Source organism: Cervus elaphus, chromosome X (assembly GCF_910594005.1).
Source record: "Cervus elaphus chromosome X, mCerEla1.1, whole genome shotgun sequence".
NCBI classification, from domain to species: domain Eukaryota; kingdom Metazoa; phylum Chordata; class Mammalia; order Artiodactyla; family Cervidae; genus Cervus; species Cervus elaphus.
The window spans coordinates 34,810,601-34,825,103 of NC_057848.1; the positions used below are offsets into that span (position 1 = coordinate 34,810,601).

At 36.1% G+C, this 14,503-nt stretch overlaps 1 protein-coding gene across 1 annotated transcript in view; it reads right to left on the reverse strand.

The window, feature by feature from the left end:
- Positions 1–1,077: 1,077 nt before the first annotated feature.
- Positions 1,078–14,503, reverse strand: part of TRPC5 (transient receptor potential cation channel subfamily C member 5) — a 174,203-nt gene continuing 160,777 nt past the window's right edge. Inside the window, exons 7-10 of the mRNA XM_043896226.1 lie at positions 5,083–5,286; positions 4,808–4,849; positions 3,924–4,013; positions 1,078–2,160 (exon numbers count right to left, since the gene is read on the reverse strand). Of these exons, the coding sequence (XP_043752161.1) occupies positions 1,468–2,160; positions 3,924–4,013; positions 4,808–4,849; positions 5,083–5,286 (1,029 nt within the window). The 3' untranslated portion in view covers positions 1,078–1,467. The remainder of the gene's footprint in view (positions 2,161–3,923; positions 4,014–4,807; positions 4,850–5,082; positions 5,287–14,503) is intronic.

Consider the following 14,503-nt stretch of genomic DNA (forward strand, 5'->3'; position numbering starts at 1 on the left):
TCACCAGGACTCAGACCTTGAGCTATTTTAGGTCATGTGTTAAGAGTGTAAGTTGGGGATACCTTTGTGCTAATGTTGGTAAGAACCACCCTTGCTTAGCAGGTAATCAGTCACTGATTACCAGGTCTAACATGATGACCATATGCATTATGGGCTTCATTTTTTAACCTTCACCTATGTTGTCTGATAAGGTACTCTGAAGCTGTGGGAAATAATTTGTTTTGGTGTATAATGCAGTTTTCTTTAAAGACAGTAGAATTTGGATCATGTTTGTAGTTCCATGAATTCACTAGGGTTGTTATGTTATATATTTAACATAAGTTTACACATGCAATTCCACTGCCCCCACTGAGCATTAAAACTGCAACCTGAATCAAGTTATCTAGACCTAACATTGTTTTGTTGTTGTTGTTTTATCAGAGAGGAATCGACTAAAATGAAGTTGTTTTCAGATTCTGATACCTCAGCAAGGTGTCATTTTTCTGATAAAATATTTTCAAATCCAGGTTTTTATCTTAGAAATACTTTTGATAGCAATAATGGTTAAAACTATCAACAGTAGATAGGATCCTATAAATATACCAGCTAATTATTTTTTCTTATCAATGTATGAGATGTAGTGACTATTGGTTACAGTGCAGGAAACGTTTTTTAAAAAAGTCCACATCCTAAATACTAATCTTGATACTATCAAATTTTAAGATGTAGTAAGCTAACTGAAATACACAAACACAGGAAAGGAATTCACTAACTTATTAGATATGACATATACTATGGGGGTAAATAGTCACTGGCATACATTAGGAAACTCACAAATCTTTAAGAAACAAAAAACTCAACAGCCCCCACAATAAGGAGAAGTTGTAGTGTTTAAAACAAAAACATGAAAGCCAGTTATACCTAGAAACCACAAGCTGACAATTCTTTGGAGTCTATTCAGTCTCCCTTTGATGCTGTTCATTGAACCAGAATGGGCAGCGTGGAGCACTGAAGGGCAACAAACATAGGCAGGTGAGTTTGCCTCGTCTGATAGCTGGTGGGGACTGCTGAGCACAGCCCTCAGCCCTGTGGGGAAATGGTGTGAGATCCCAAGGAAGGTCAGGAATCTGTGCGGCAGCGACAGTAGCAAAGTGGCACCTGGAGCTTCAAGGAAGCAAGGGTAAGAAAAGCAAAGCCAAAGGGTTAAGCACCCGACTGCACCTCTGCTGATTAGGGGCAAACACCCCTTCAGTTGGTTGTGGAATGGACTTAGTGTTTTATAGGTATAAAAAGGCAAATAATAGTAATACTAATAACAAGAACAAAAAAAATTAATGTAGCTATAAAAGATGGTGAAAGCAATAGGAGTTTCACTCTCCTGTCTAGTGGGGGTAGGGTGGGCAGTGAGGGAATCATATTCTATGTCACCTCTGAGAGCAAAGAAATGAGAAATTTTCTGAGTTCCAGGACACGTGATAACGGCTTGACTTAGAGCCGAGTTGTAACTTGTTCTTCCTGTCCATCACCCCATTTGTGCATGAGCAGGTCACAAGCCTCTCCCCATGTTTCAAATACATCCTCTGAGGAGTCTAAAAGTTTAGAATTTGAGGAACAGATGCTGGAAACGCAGTGAAGAGAGCTGGAACAGGCTAGAGGGCATTCAGTGCTCTGAGCAGTGCCCCGGGCTTCACCTAATTCTACCTCACTGAGGTTAATTTCACTTTGAGAACAGGCCTCTGCTTTCCCTTTCTCCATCTGAGAATATCTGATGTCCTGCCACATATAGTGTGGCTGAACAATTCCATCAGAGATTGTGTACATTGGCTCTGAACTGGGTTCGGACATATGACCATTAAACTTGGAGAATAGGAGACCCAGTTTCTTGAGAGAGGGACCCATGAAGGATCGTTTGCTTGATGACTCAGCTTTTGACTTGCCTTGGGCACCACCGACTCTTGGCATAGTCCTGATGAGAGGTGGCCCATGGCAGGCTTTTTTCTTGCAGCCTACATTGAAAGAAACACTCTTCGATTTGGCCCGAGCCCCACCACTGCCATCATTGGTATCATCCCTCTGAGAGAGTTCAGTGCTGCTAGTGGAAAAACTTCTCCTTTGGTGCTTCCTGTTTCCCAAGAGGTCAAGCACTTCATATCGAAAGCTGGAGATATCCTGCTTTAATTCCTAGGGCAAGAGAGATGACACGTTATGTTAAGAAACTTTGGAATGTTCCAGATTTTTGTCTCATAGAAAATCACAAGGTATATGAACTACCAGAAACATCTCACATTATTCCACCACAAGAAGAACATAGTAACAAATCTGTGGGCAGGGCTGGCCATTGGAAAAAAATGTGCAATTGGTAAAGTTGATTTCAGAACCTCCCTATCAGGAGTACACCAACAGACTGAAATGTTAACCAACAATGAAGGTATTAGAATATAGGGTATTGGCTATCATCGACATCTGCATAGAGAAAGATACAGAAGAAGAAAAGCTTTAGGACTCAGGAATAAAACTAGGAAAGTGGAATGTCAGGTGATGAGACTACTGTTTTGAGACTAGTGCTCAGTTGTGTCCCACTCTGTGATCCCATGGCCTGTAACCGGCCAGGCTCCTCTGTCCATGGGATTTCCCAGGCAAGAATACTGGAGTTGGTTGCCATTTGCTCCTCCAGAGGATCTTCCCAACCCAGGAATCAAACCCATGTCTCCTACATTGCAAGCCAATTCTTTACCATTGAGTCACCTGGGAAGCCCCATTTTGGGACAGGGGACCCTGTTTATCTAAGTCCCTGTGAAATGTCTTCTATCTCTCACTGGCTGCCTAGATACTAGATTGCTCTTTTAAAAACTATCTTTGAACAGCTTACATCCGATGATTTCATTCTTTTGCTTAACACTTTTTAGTAACTTGTCACTGACCTTATAAAAAAGGAAAAATGCCATACTACAGACTACAAGGTTTTTCAAGGCCTGGTATGTGTTCATCTCTCCCATTTCATATCTTTCTACTCTTTCCCCAGGCTTGCCACTGTCCACCTGTATGGACATATTCTCTTGCCTCTGAGTCTTTGCATTTGCTGTTCTCTCTGGAACACTCTTCTACCCAACTAGCTTCTCCTTCAGACCTCAGCTTGAACATGGCTTCCTTTGAAAAGCCTACCTCAAATCTCCAGGTCCCAGCTGGGTGTCCCCCCATTTCTATGTCTCCACAGTACCTTGTGTTGTTCCTGTTAGAATTCTCCGTCATTCATCACCCTCTATCTTTATTGTGTGTCACTCCATGAGAGAGTAGGGGCTGCTTATATCTTGCTCATCACTGTGCTCCAACTACCTGGCAGAGTGTTTGGCACGTAGCAGGCCCTCAACTGGTAAGTTATGTCTAAATTAGGATAACAGCCTTCATGTACTCCTTAGAAAATGTATATGTGTTCTAGGATAGGGTTTCTCAACCAGTTGACATGTTGAGTGTGGCAATTCTTTGTTAAGGGGATCTGTCCTGTGGATTGTAGGATTTTTAGCAACAACTCTGGTCTCTACTCACTAGATGCCAATAGCATTCCAGTGTGACAAGCAAAAATGTGTAATGGTAGGATATCATAAATGTTAAGTTTTAATAATAGATATTTTGGTCTTTATCATATCTTTTAAGTAAAGACCTTTAAATCTTACACATCCTTGCCACATCGTTTAAAGCATTCCATTCCCACACTGAGAAACACTCAGACTATTAAAAGACTGTGTATTTTTTATTATTCATAAAGCTGACTGTGGTGGTGTGACAAACATTGGTAAAATATCTTCATCTATTGGAAGAACTGTAACTAGTTTTACTGTATTATAGGCAGTTGAAATTCCATCACCAGAAACTTCAAACACTGTGAAGATTAAATGATGCTTAAGAAATATGAAATGAGAAATTAAACCACTTTATGACCAAATTACCTTAAAATTTTCTTCTGTTAGTCCCTCATTTGTTTTGGAATTTCTTATCATAGCTGCCACATATCTTTTGACTAAATTCCTGATAACTTCCTGGAATTTAAACAAAAACATGAAAAGGCATTCAGTTTCCTTCTTGGACAATAAGGAACATATACAAGAAAAAAAATATGCCTAGACTGTCTTTGCAATGGAAAGTTCTCACAGGATCCAACCATTTTCTACAAAACCCCCAGTTAAGTCCACTGGCTAAATGAAGAATTACTATGTGTCCAAATTTGGCAGAGTGGGCCAGTGAGATCAAATTCACCCAAAAGAAAATTTTCCCACCCAGGCATAAGGTAAACATGATTCACATTAATAGAATAATCAGAGTAGAGTAATCCTTGAATGGTCACAGTCAATATCCTTTCCCTTCAGGCTGGATTAAACTTTAACCCTCCTAGTAAGATGAGAGTTTTTCTTCCTTTTATAAAGTTGAGAAAATCATTCTTCAGTGTCACAAAATCTGCTGATCTCGATGTCCACTAATTATATAGTCAAGATATTTTTTATTAAAGTTAATCTGTTCTTCTCCTTTACAGGGATGGCCTCCTTTAACTTAGCCTCCTGGGAATGGTATACATATAGTCACTCAGCTTTGTGTTAGAACCAGTGATGATGATAGCTACCACTTAATGCAATATGTCAGACACTGCCAGGACACACATGCACACACAAATACGTACGTACTCACCACTCAATTCTCACAACTACACTTTGAGTTAAGTTTAATCATCCCTGTTTTACAGATGAGGAAACTGAGGCTCATGGAGGGTAAGAGACTTATCCAAGGTCACACAACTGACCAAGAACTATTATGCTTAGTTCATATAAAGAAGCTTTACCTGGTAATGTTGGTTCTGTATCAGGCTGTCAGCATGGCGTTCCTGTCATTGAAAATGGACAGAGAGCTTATATCAGCAGTGTCACAGCAGCCCATCCACTCAAATATATTTTTAAATATTAGGACTGGAACATGACACAGGAGCTGCTGCTTGACAAACCCCCAAAGCATCTGTAGGTTGGAGTAGTTTTATGATGTTCGAAATAGGGAATGTCACAAAGGAGGGAAAGGAGAAAACATTTGTGTTTACAAAGAGACAATTTTTAAAGGCCTTACTGTGAAGCTTCTCAAGTTGTGCCTTCTTCGTCTACCATCAGGGTCTCTTTTAGGGCAGAAGGTGTTGTTGAACCAGTTGCCAAGGTATAGAAATGACTTGGGGCTGGGGATAATGTTGAAAGGAGGTGGCAAGGTGCCACCTTCGTCAAAGTAACTCATCCAGAGCTTCGTCCTTGCAAACTTCCACTCAATATCAGCATGATCCTGTGAAAGACAAGTTCAAAGATGGGGGATGGGAAAATACAAAATGCACCCATGACTCATTCTAAAAGTTCTACTTGCTTCTACAGAGGGAAATATGTCAGTAGCTATAAAAATTCAATTTACACTGACCTTACCCTCTAGTGTTTTCCTCTACATGTTTTCTAGTTGCAACATTTATGTTTTGCTCTATGATCAATTTTGAGTTCATTTTTCCTTAAGGGGTGAAGTTTACATTGAGGGTTTTTTTTTTTCTTGTTTTGTTTTTGCCTGTTGATGCTCATTTGCAATTTGCTGAAAAGGCTATTGTTCTTCCATTGAATTGCTTTTGCACCTTTGTCAATCAGTTGTGCATGCTGGGACTACTGGCTATTCACATTCAAAAGAATAAAGTTGGATTCCTACCTCACACCACCTACAACATTCAACTCAAAATGAATCACAGAACTAAATTTAATAAATAAAAAGTATAAAACTCTAAGAAGAAAATTTAGGAGTAAATATTTATAACCCTGGATAAAACAATGGTTTCTTAGAGAAGACACCAAAGGCCAAGGAACAAGAGAACAAAATAGGTAAATTGGACTTGATCAAAGTTAAAAACTATGTCAAGGACACCATAAAGAAAATGAAAAGACAACCCACAGAACAAAAGAAAGTAATGAAATATCATATATCTGATAAGGGACTTGTATCCAGACTATATAAAGAATTATAACAGTTCAATAATAAAAAGACAAATCAATTTGAAAAAGGGGAAAGCACTTGAATAGACATTTGCAGAAAGACACAAATGACCAACATTGTTGGTCATTAAGAGTATTCAAATTGAAACTGCAATGAGATACGACTTTAAACCCACTAGGATAGCTATAACTATTTTTCATAGAAGAATAGCTACTAGGTTAGAATCTGGAGAATTTGCACCCCTCACACACTACTGGTGGGAACATGAAATGGTGCAGCTACTTTGGAAAACCATATGGCATTTTCTCTAATAGTTAAACATAGAGTTACCATACAATCCAGCAATTTCACTCCTAGCTACATACCCAAGAGAAACGAAAGCACATTCTACACAAAAACGTGTACACAAATGTTCAGCATCATTTTTCATAATAGCTAAAGAGTAGAAACAACCTAAATGTCCATCCACCAATAAATGGATAAACAAAATGTGGTATACTATCATTATTATCCAGTCTTTAAAAGGAATGAAGTTTTGATACATACTGCAACATGGATGAAACTTGAAAATCTTATGCTGAGTGAAAGTATATTCTGCTGAGTGAAAGTATATTCTGCTGAGTCTTCCAGTCCATGAACACCATATGTCATTTCTTTCATCCATGTTTTGTAGTTTTCAATGTGTAAGTCCTATCTATACATGTTTTGTTAACCTTTTGCCTAAAATGAAAGCTTATGCCTAAGTATTTCATTTTACGTACAACAATTTACAATGGTACTGTCTTTTAAAATTTCAGTTTCTAATTGTTCATTGCTAGTATATGGTTGATTTTTGTGTATTGACTTTGTATTTTGTGGCCTTGTTAAATTCATTTTTTTATTCTATGAAATTTTTTAAATAAATTATTTAGGGTTTACTTTATACGGAATCATGAGACAGTTTTATTTCTTCTTTTCCAATCTGTACGTCTTCAATGTTTTTCCTTACTGCACTATCTAGGATCAATTTTACAAAATGGAATCAAAATACAAAATGGAATAGAAGTACTTAAAGCAGATATACCTTGTTACTGATTTTAGAAAGTCTTCTGTCTTTTACCACATAGTTAGCTATAGGTTTTGTGGTTCAGGTTGTGCACACTACATTCTTTTCCAGTTTTGCTAAGACATTAAAAAAAAAACCATCAGAGTAGAAGTTTGTTAAACACCTTTTCTGTTCATATAAATTGATATGACCATAGGATTTTTCTTTTTTAGACTATTAATATGATGAATTACTTTGCATTTCTGGAGTAAATTCTATTTGGTTATGGTATGTTCTTTTTATATATTGCTGGATTCAAATATGTTAATGCTCTGTTGAGGATTTCCTTGTCTATGTTCATAAAAGATATTGGTCTACAGGCTTTTTTTTTTTTTTCTTTAATTTTCTGTACTTTTTTCCTGGTTTGGGTATCAATAGAATACATTATATATGTAATATATTTATATGTAATTAAAATTAATTTTACCAATTTCTTTTCACTATATTTTAATGTGGCTACTAGACAATGTAACATATGTGGCACATATTCGTGACTTGCATAAAATTTTTATTGTACAGAACTTCCCTAGACTAATGGTGTATTTAGTCCTGCCTAACATGACTGAAGCGACTTATCAGCAGCAGCAACAAGGCTTAAAAGCAAGCCTCAGAGGTCAAACTATTTCCAGAATAAAGCTCAAGTGTATTTAAAACAATACAAAAATATCCAGCATCCAATAAGGTAAAATTCATTATGTCTGACATCCAATACAAATTTATCACAAATGCCAAGAAACAGGAAAATTGATACATAATGAAGAAAAATTTATTAAACAGAACCAGATACAAATCAGTTGTATTCTATATACTGGCAATGAACAGTAAAATATTAATTTTTTAAAAGTATCATTTAAAATATAAAATCCATGTCCTGGCTATTATAAACAGTGCTGCGATGAACATTGGGGTGCACGTGTCTCTTTCAGATCTGGTTTCCTCAGTGTGTATGCCCAGAAGTGAGATTGCTGGGTCATATGGCAGTTCTATTTCCAGTTTTTTAAGAAATCTCCACACTGTTTTCCATAGCGGCTGTACTAGTTTGCATTCCCACCAACAGTGTAAGAGGGTTCCCTTTTCTCCACACCCTCTCCAGCATTTATTGCTTGTAGACTTTTGGATAGCAGCCATCCTGACTGGCGTGTAATGGTATCTCATTGTGGTTTTGATGTGCATTTCTCTGATAATGAGTGATGTTGAGCATCTTTTCATGTGTTTGTTAGCCATCTGTATGTCTTCTTTGGAGAAATGTCTGTTTAGTTCTTTGGCCCATTTTTTGATTGGGTCATTTATTTTTCTGGAATTGAGCTGCAGGAGTTGCTTGTATATTTTTGAGATTAATACTTTCTCTGTTTCTTCATTTGCTATTATTTTCTCCCAATCTGAGGGCTGTCTTTTCACCTTGCTTATAGTTTCCTTTGTAGTGCAAAAGCTTTTAAGTTTCATTAGGTCCCATTTGTTTATTTTTGCTTTTATTTCCAATATTCTGGGAGGTGGGTCATAGAGGATCTTGCTGTGATTTATGTCGGAGAGTGTTTTGCCTATGTTCTCCTCTAGGAGTTTTATAGTTTCTGGTCTTACATTTAGATCTTTAATCCATTTTGAGTTTATTTTTGTGTATGGTGTTAGAAAGTGTTCTAGTTTCATTCTTTTACAAGTGGTTGACCAGTTATCCCAGCACCACTTGTTAAAGAGGTTGTCTCTTTTCCATTGTATATCCTTGCCTCCTTTGTCAAAGATAAGGTGTCCATAGGTTCGTGGATTTATCTCTGGGCTTTCTATTCTGTTCCATTGATCTATATTTCTGTCTTTGTGCCAGTACCATACTGTCTTGATGACTGTGGCTTTCTAGATGCCCATCAGCAGATGAATGGTTAAGGAAGCTGTGGTACATATACACCATGGAATATTACTCAGCCATTAAAAAGAATTCATTTGAACCAGTCCTAATGAGATGGATGAAGCTGGAGCCCATTATACAGAGTGAAGTAAGCCAGAAAGATAAAGAACATTACAGCATACTAACACATATATATGGAATTTAGAAAGGTGATAACGATAACCCTATATGCAAAACAGAAAAAGAGACACAGAAATACAGAACAGACTTTTGAACTTTGTGGGAGAATGTGAGGGTGGGATATTTCAAAAGAACAGCATGTATACTATCTATGGTGAAACAGATCACCAGCCCAGGTGGGATGCATGAGACAAGTGCTCCGGCCTGGTGCACTGGGAAGACCCAGAGGAATCAGGTGGAGAGGGAGGTGGGAGGGGGGATCGGGATTGGGAATACATGTAAATCCATGGCTGATTCATATCAATGTATGACAAAACCCACTGGAAAAAAAAAATAGAAAAAAAAAATTAAAAAAATAAAAAAATAAATAAATAAAATATAAAATCCTTAGAAATAAATATGACAAAAATATGTGTTTTTTAACATTGGAAACTGTGAAAGATTACTGACATAAATTAAAGAAGACTTAAATAAATGTAAAGAAATGGCATATTCATGAATTGAAAGACTAAATATAGTTAGGATGGCAATTCTTTCCAAACTGATTATAGATTCAATACAATTTCAGTCAAATCTCAGTTGGCATTTTTGAAGAAACTGACAAACTGCTTTCAAGTTTATATATAAATACAAAAGATGTAAAAGATGTAACTAAAAGATGTAGTTAATTTTGAAAAAGAACAAATTGGCATTGAAGATCAATGGAACAAAACAAGAAAGTAAAAAAATAAATGTGTGCATATGCATAATTACAGGCATATATGCAATTGACTTTTAAGAAAGGTGTCAAGGCAATTCAACTTGGAAATGATAATCTTTTCAACAAATTACTTTGGAATAGTTGGACTTTCAGGAGGAAAAAATAGAGAATCTTGATCCTTACTTCACACCGTATACAAAAATTAACTCAAAATGAATTGTAACTCAAAGTTATGGGAGGACTAAATTTATAAATATTTTACTAATAAACAATTTTCTATGTTTTTTTCTTTCTGCTTGCTTTGGGTTTAGTTTACTGTATTTTTCTAGTTTCAAAAGGTGGAAACTTAAGTTATTGATTTGAACTTTTACAATTATAAATTTCTTTCTCAGGATATTTAGGATATACTGTACTCTCCCTTTAATTCATCTCAAAGTATCTTCTAATTTCCTTTGTGATTTCCTCTTTGAACCAGTAGTTATTTTGCAGTATCTTCTCTGCTATCCATTTATATGTGAATATCCCAAATTTTATTATGCTATTGATATCTAATATTTGCAGAATATATTGTTTATTATTTCAGTCCTTTAAAAAAATTAGTGAGACATTTTATGGACTAACATATAATCTGTCCTGGAGAATGTTCCATGTGCAGTTGAGAAGAACGTATATTCTGCTATTGTTGTATGGCGTGTTGTATAGATAGATGTCCATTAGGTCTAGTTGGTTTATAGTGTTGTTCAAGTATTCTATTTCCTTTTTGGTCATTTGTCTACTTCTGTTTGTTGCTGAAAGTGGGGTAATAAACGCCCCACTTATTGGTATTGGTATTATTGAATTTCTATTTCTCCCTTCATTTCTGTCAGTTTTTGCTTCATGTATTTTTCAGCTCTGTAGATAGGTGGAAATGTGTTTATAATTGTTAAATCTTCATGATAAATACATTATTTAATCATAAAAAAATGTCCTTTGTTTTCTCTAATAACAAATTTTATCTTAAATTCTATTTTGTCTGATAATTAGTATAGCCACTTAGCTAGCTCTCTTTTGATTACCGTTCGCACCATCTATCTTTTCCCAGTCTTTTACTTACAGTTGGGCTTCCCTGGTGGGCAGTGGTTAAGACTACACTCCCAATGCAGGGAGCATGGTCAGGGAAATAAGATCCCATATGCCACATGGCACAGCCAAAAAATCTTTCTTTTACTTACAATCTACTTGTATCTTTGAATCTAAAGTGTATCTCTTCTAGACAGAATATAGTTGGATCATGTGTGTTTCTTAAAAGTCTGGCAATCTTTGCCAATTAACTGGTTTTCTTAATCTAGTAACATTTATAGTAATTACTGATAAAGTAGTATTTACATCTGCCATTTTCCATTTTCTGTATGTTGCATATCTTTTTTGTTCCTCTATTTCTCCACTGTTGATTTATTTATGTTAAATAGATATTTTCTAATATATCTTTTAATTCCCTTGTTTCTTTTACTATATTAAAAACTTATTTTCTTAGTGCTTGCCCCGGGGATTACAATTAACATCTTAAAATACAATTTACTTTGGATTAATACAAACCTGATTCAAATCATAGCAAAAACTGTGCTGTTCCATTCCTTCCCTCATTTGTGCTACTACTGATACACAAATTATTACTTTATATATGGCACATTTAAAGATTATAAGCCTATGAACACTCCTGTGTACTTATTGAATTATGCAGTTATCTTTCAAAGTAGATAGGAAAAAATTCCCCACCCCCATAATATTTGTATTATATTTATCTATACAATTACCTTTAATTACCTTTTCTGGTGCTCTTTACTTCTTTGTGGGTTTTTTTTTTTTTTTTTTGAGGAGAGGGTTGGTTTGGGTTTTTGTTTCTGTTTTTTGTATTGTCTACTGTCCTTTCATTTCAGCCTGAAGAATTCTCTTTAGCATTTCTTATAGGATGTGCCTTCTGGCCATTAATTCTGTCAGTCTTTGTGTACTTGAGAAATGTCTTTATTTTTCCTTCATTTAAGGATATTTTTGCTGAATAGAGAATTCTTGGTTGGCAGTCTTTTGCTTTAAACATTTTGTATATGTCATCACACTGACTTCTAGTGCCCATTGTTTTGAATGGAAATCAGCTATCTTTTCCTCCTTTCAAGATTTTTTCTTGGTCTTTGAGAGTTTGACTAAGATGTGGCTTTTTCTGTGTGTTTATCTTACTAGGAAATATTTGAGTTTGTGGATGTGTAACTATTTTTGAGAATTATTTATTCATTATTTCTTTTTTTATTATTTTATTTTATTTTTTTATTAGTTGGAGGCTAATTACTTCACAACATTTCAGTGGGTTATGTCATACATTGACATGAATCAGCCATGGAGTTACATGTGTTCCCCATCCCGATCCCCCTCCCACCTCCCTCTCCACCTGATTCCTCTGGGTCTTCCCAGTGCACCAGGCCGGAGCACTTGTCTCATGCATCCCACCTGGGCTGGTGATCTGTTTCACTATAGATAATATACATGCTATTCTCTCGAAACATCCCAGCCTCGCCTTCTCCCACAGAGTTCAAAAGTCTGTTCTGTACTTCTGTGTCTCTTTTTCTGTTTTGCATATAGGGTTATCATTACCATCTTTCTAAATTCCATATATATGTGTTAGTATGCTGTAATGTTCTTTATCTTTCTGGCTTACTTCACTCTGTATAATGGGCTCCAGTTTCTTTTTTTTTTTTTTAATTTTTTTATTAGTTGGAGGCTAATTTGGAATCCAGTTTCATCCATCTCATTAGAACTGATTCAAATGAATTCTTTTTAATGGCTGAGTAATATTCCATGGTGTATATGTACCACAGCTTCCTTATCCATTCATCTGCTGATGGGCATCTAGGTTGCTTCCATGTCCTGGCTATTATAAACAGTGCTGCGATGGACACTGGGGTGCACATGTCTCTTTCAGATCTGGTTTCCTCAGTTTGTATGCCCAGAAGTGGGATTGCTGGGTCAATTGAAAGCATTTCCCCTGAAATCAGGAACAAGACAAGGGTGCCCACTCTCACCACTACAATTCAACATAGTGTTGGAAGTTTTGGCCACAGCAATCAGAGCAGAAAAAGAAGTAAAAGGAATCCAGGTGGAAAAGAAGAAGTGAAACTCTCGCTGTTTGCAGATGACATGATCCTCTACATAGAAAACCCTAAGGACTCTTCCAGAAAATTACTAGAGCTAATCAATGAATATAGTAAAGTTGCAGGATATAAAATTAACACACAGAAATCCCTTGCATTCCGATACACTAACAATGAGAAAACAGAAAGAGAAATTAAGGAAACAATACCATTCACCATTGCAACAAAAAGAATAAAATACTTAGGAGTATATCTACCTAAAGAAACAAAAGATCTATACATAGAAAACTATAAAACACTGATGAAAGAAATCAAAGAGGACACAAACAGATGGAGAAACATACCGTCTTCATGGATTGGAAGAATCAATATTGTCAAAATGGCTATTCTACCCAAAGCAATCTATAGATTCACTGAAATCCCTACCAAGCTACCAACGGTATTTTTCACAGAACTAGACCAAATAATTTCACAATTTGTATGGAAATACAAAAAACCTCGAATAGCCAAAGTAATCTTGAGAAAGAAGAATGGAATTGGAGGAATCAACCTGCCTGACTTCAGACTCTACTACAAAGCCACAGACATCAAGACAGTGTGGTACTGGCACAAAGACAGAAATATAGATCAATGGAACAGAATAGAAAGCCCAGAGATAAATCCACGAACCTATGGACACCTTATCTTTGACAAAGGAGGCAAGGATATACAATGGAAAAAAGACAACCTCTTTAACAAGTGGTGCTGGGATAACTGGTCAACCACTTGTAAAAGAATGAAACTAGAACACTTTCTAACACCATACACAAAAATAAACTCAAAATGGATTAAAGATCTAAATGTAAGACCAGAAACTATAAAACTCCTAGAGGAGAACATAGGCAAAACACTCTCCGACATAAATCACAGCAAGATCCTCTATGACCCACCTCCCAGAATATTGGAAATAAAAGCAAAAATAAACAAATGGGACCTAATGAAACTTAAAAGCTTTTGCACTACAAAGGAAACTATAAGCAAGGTGAAAAGACAGCCCTCAGATTGGGAGAAAATAATAGCAAATGAAGAAACAGACAAAGGATTACTCTCAAAAATATACAAGCAACTCCTGCAGCTCAATTCCAGAAAAATAAATGACCCAATCAAAAAATGGGCCAAAGAACTAAACAGACATTTCTCCAAAGAAGACATACAGATGGCTAACAAACACATGAAAAGATGCTCAACATCACTCATTATCAGAGAAATGCAAATCAAAACCACCATGAGGTACCATTACACACCAGTCAGGATGGCTGCTATCCAAAAGTCTACAAGCAATAAATGCTGGAGAGGGTGTGGAGAAAAGGGAACCCTCTTACACTGTTGGTGGGAATGCAAACTAGTACAGCCACTATGGAAAACAGTGTGGAGATTTCTTAAAAAACTGGAAATAGAACTATTCATTATTTCTTTAAATATCCTTCCAGTTCTTTCTTTATTTCCTCTCTTCTTTTTCTGGGACTCCCATTATGTGTATGTTGGGCATTTAATGGTGTCTCACCATTAAATTCTCTGAAGTTCTGTTTGTTTTTATTCATTCTGTTTTACTTTCTGATCGTCAGTCTAGACAA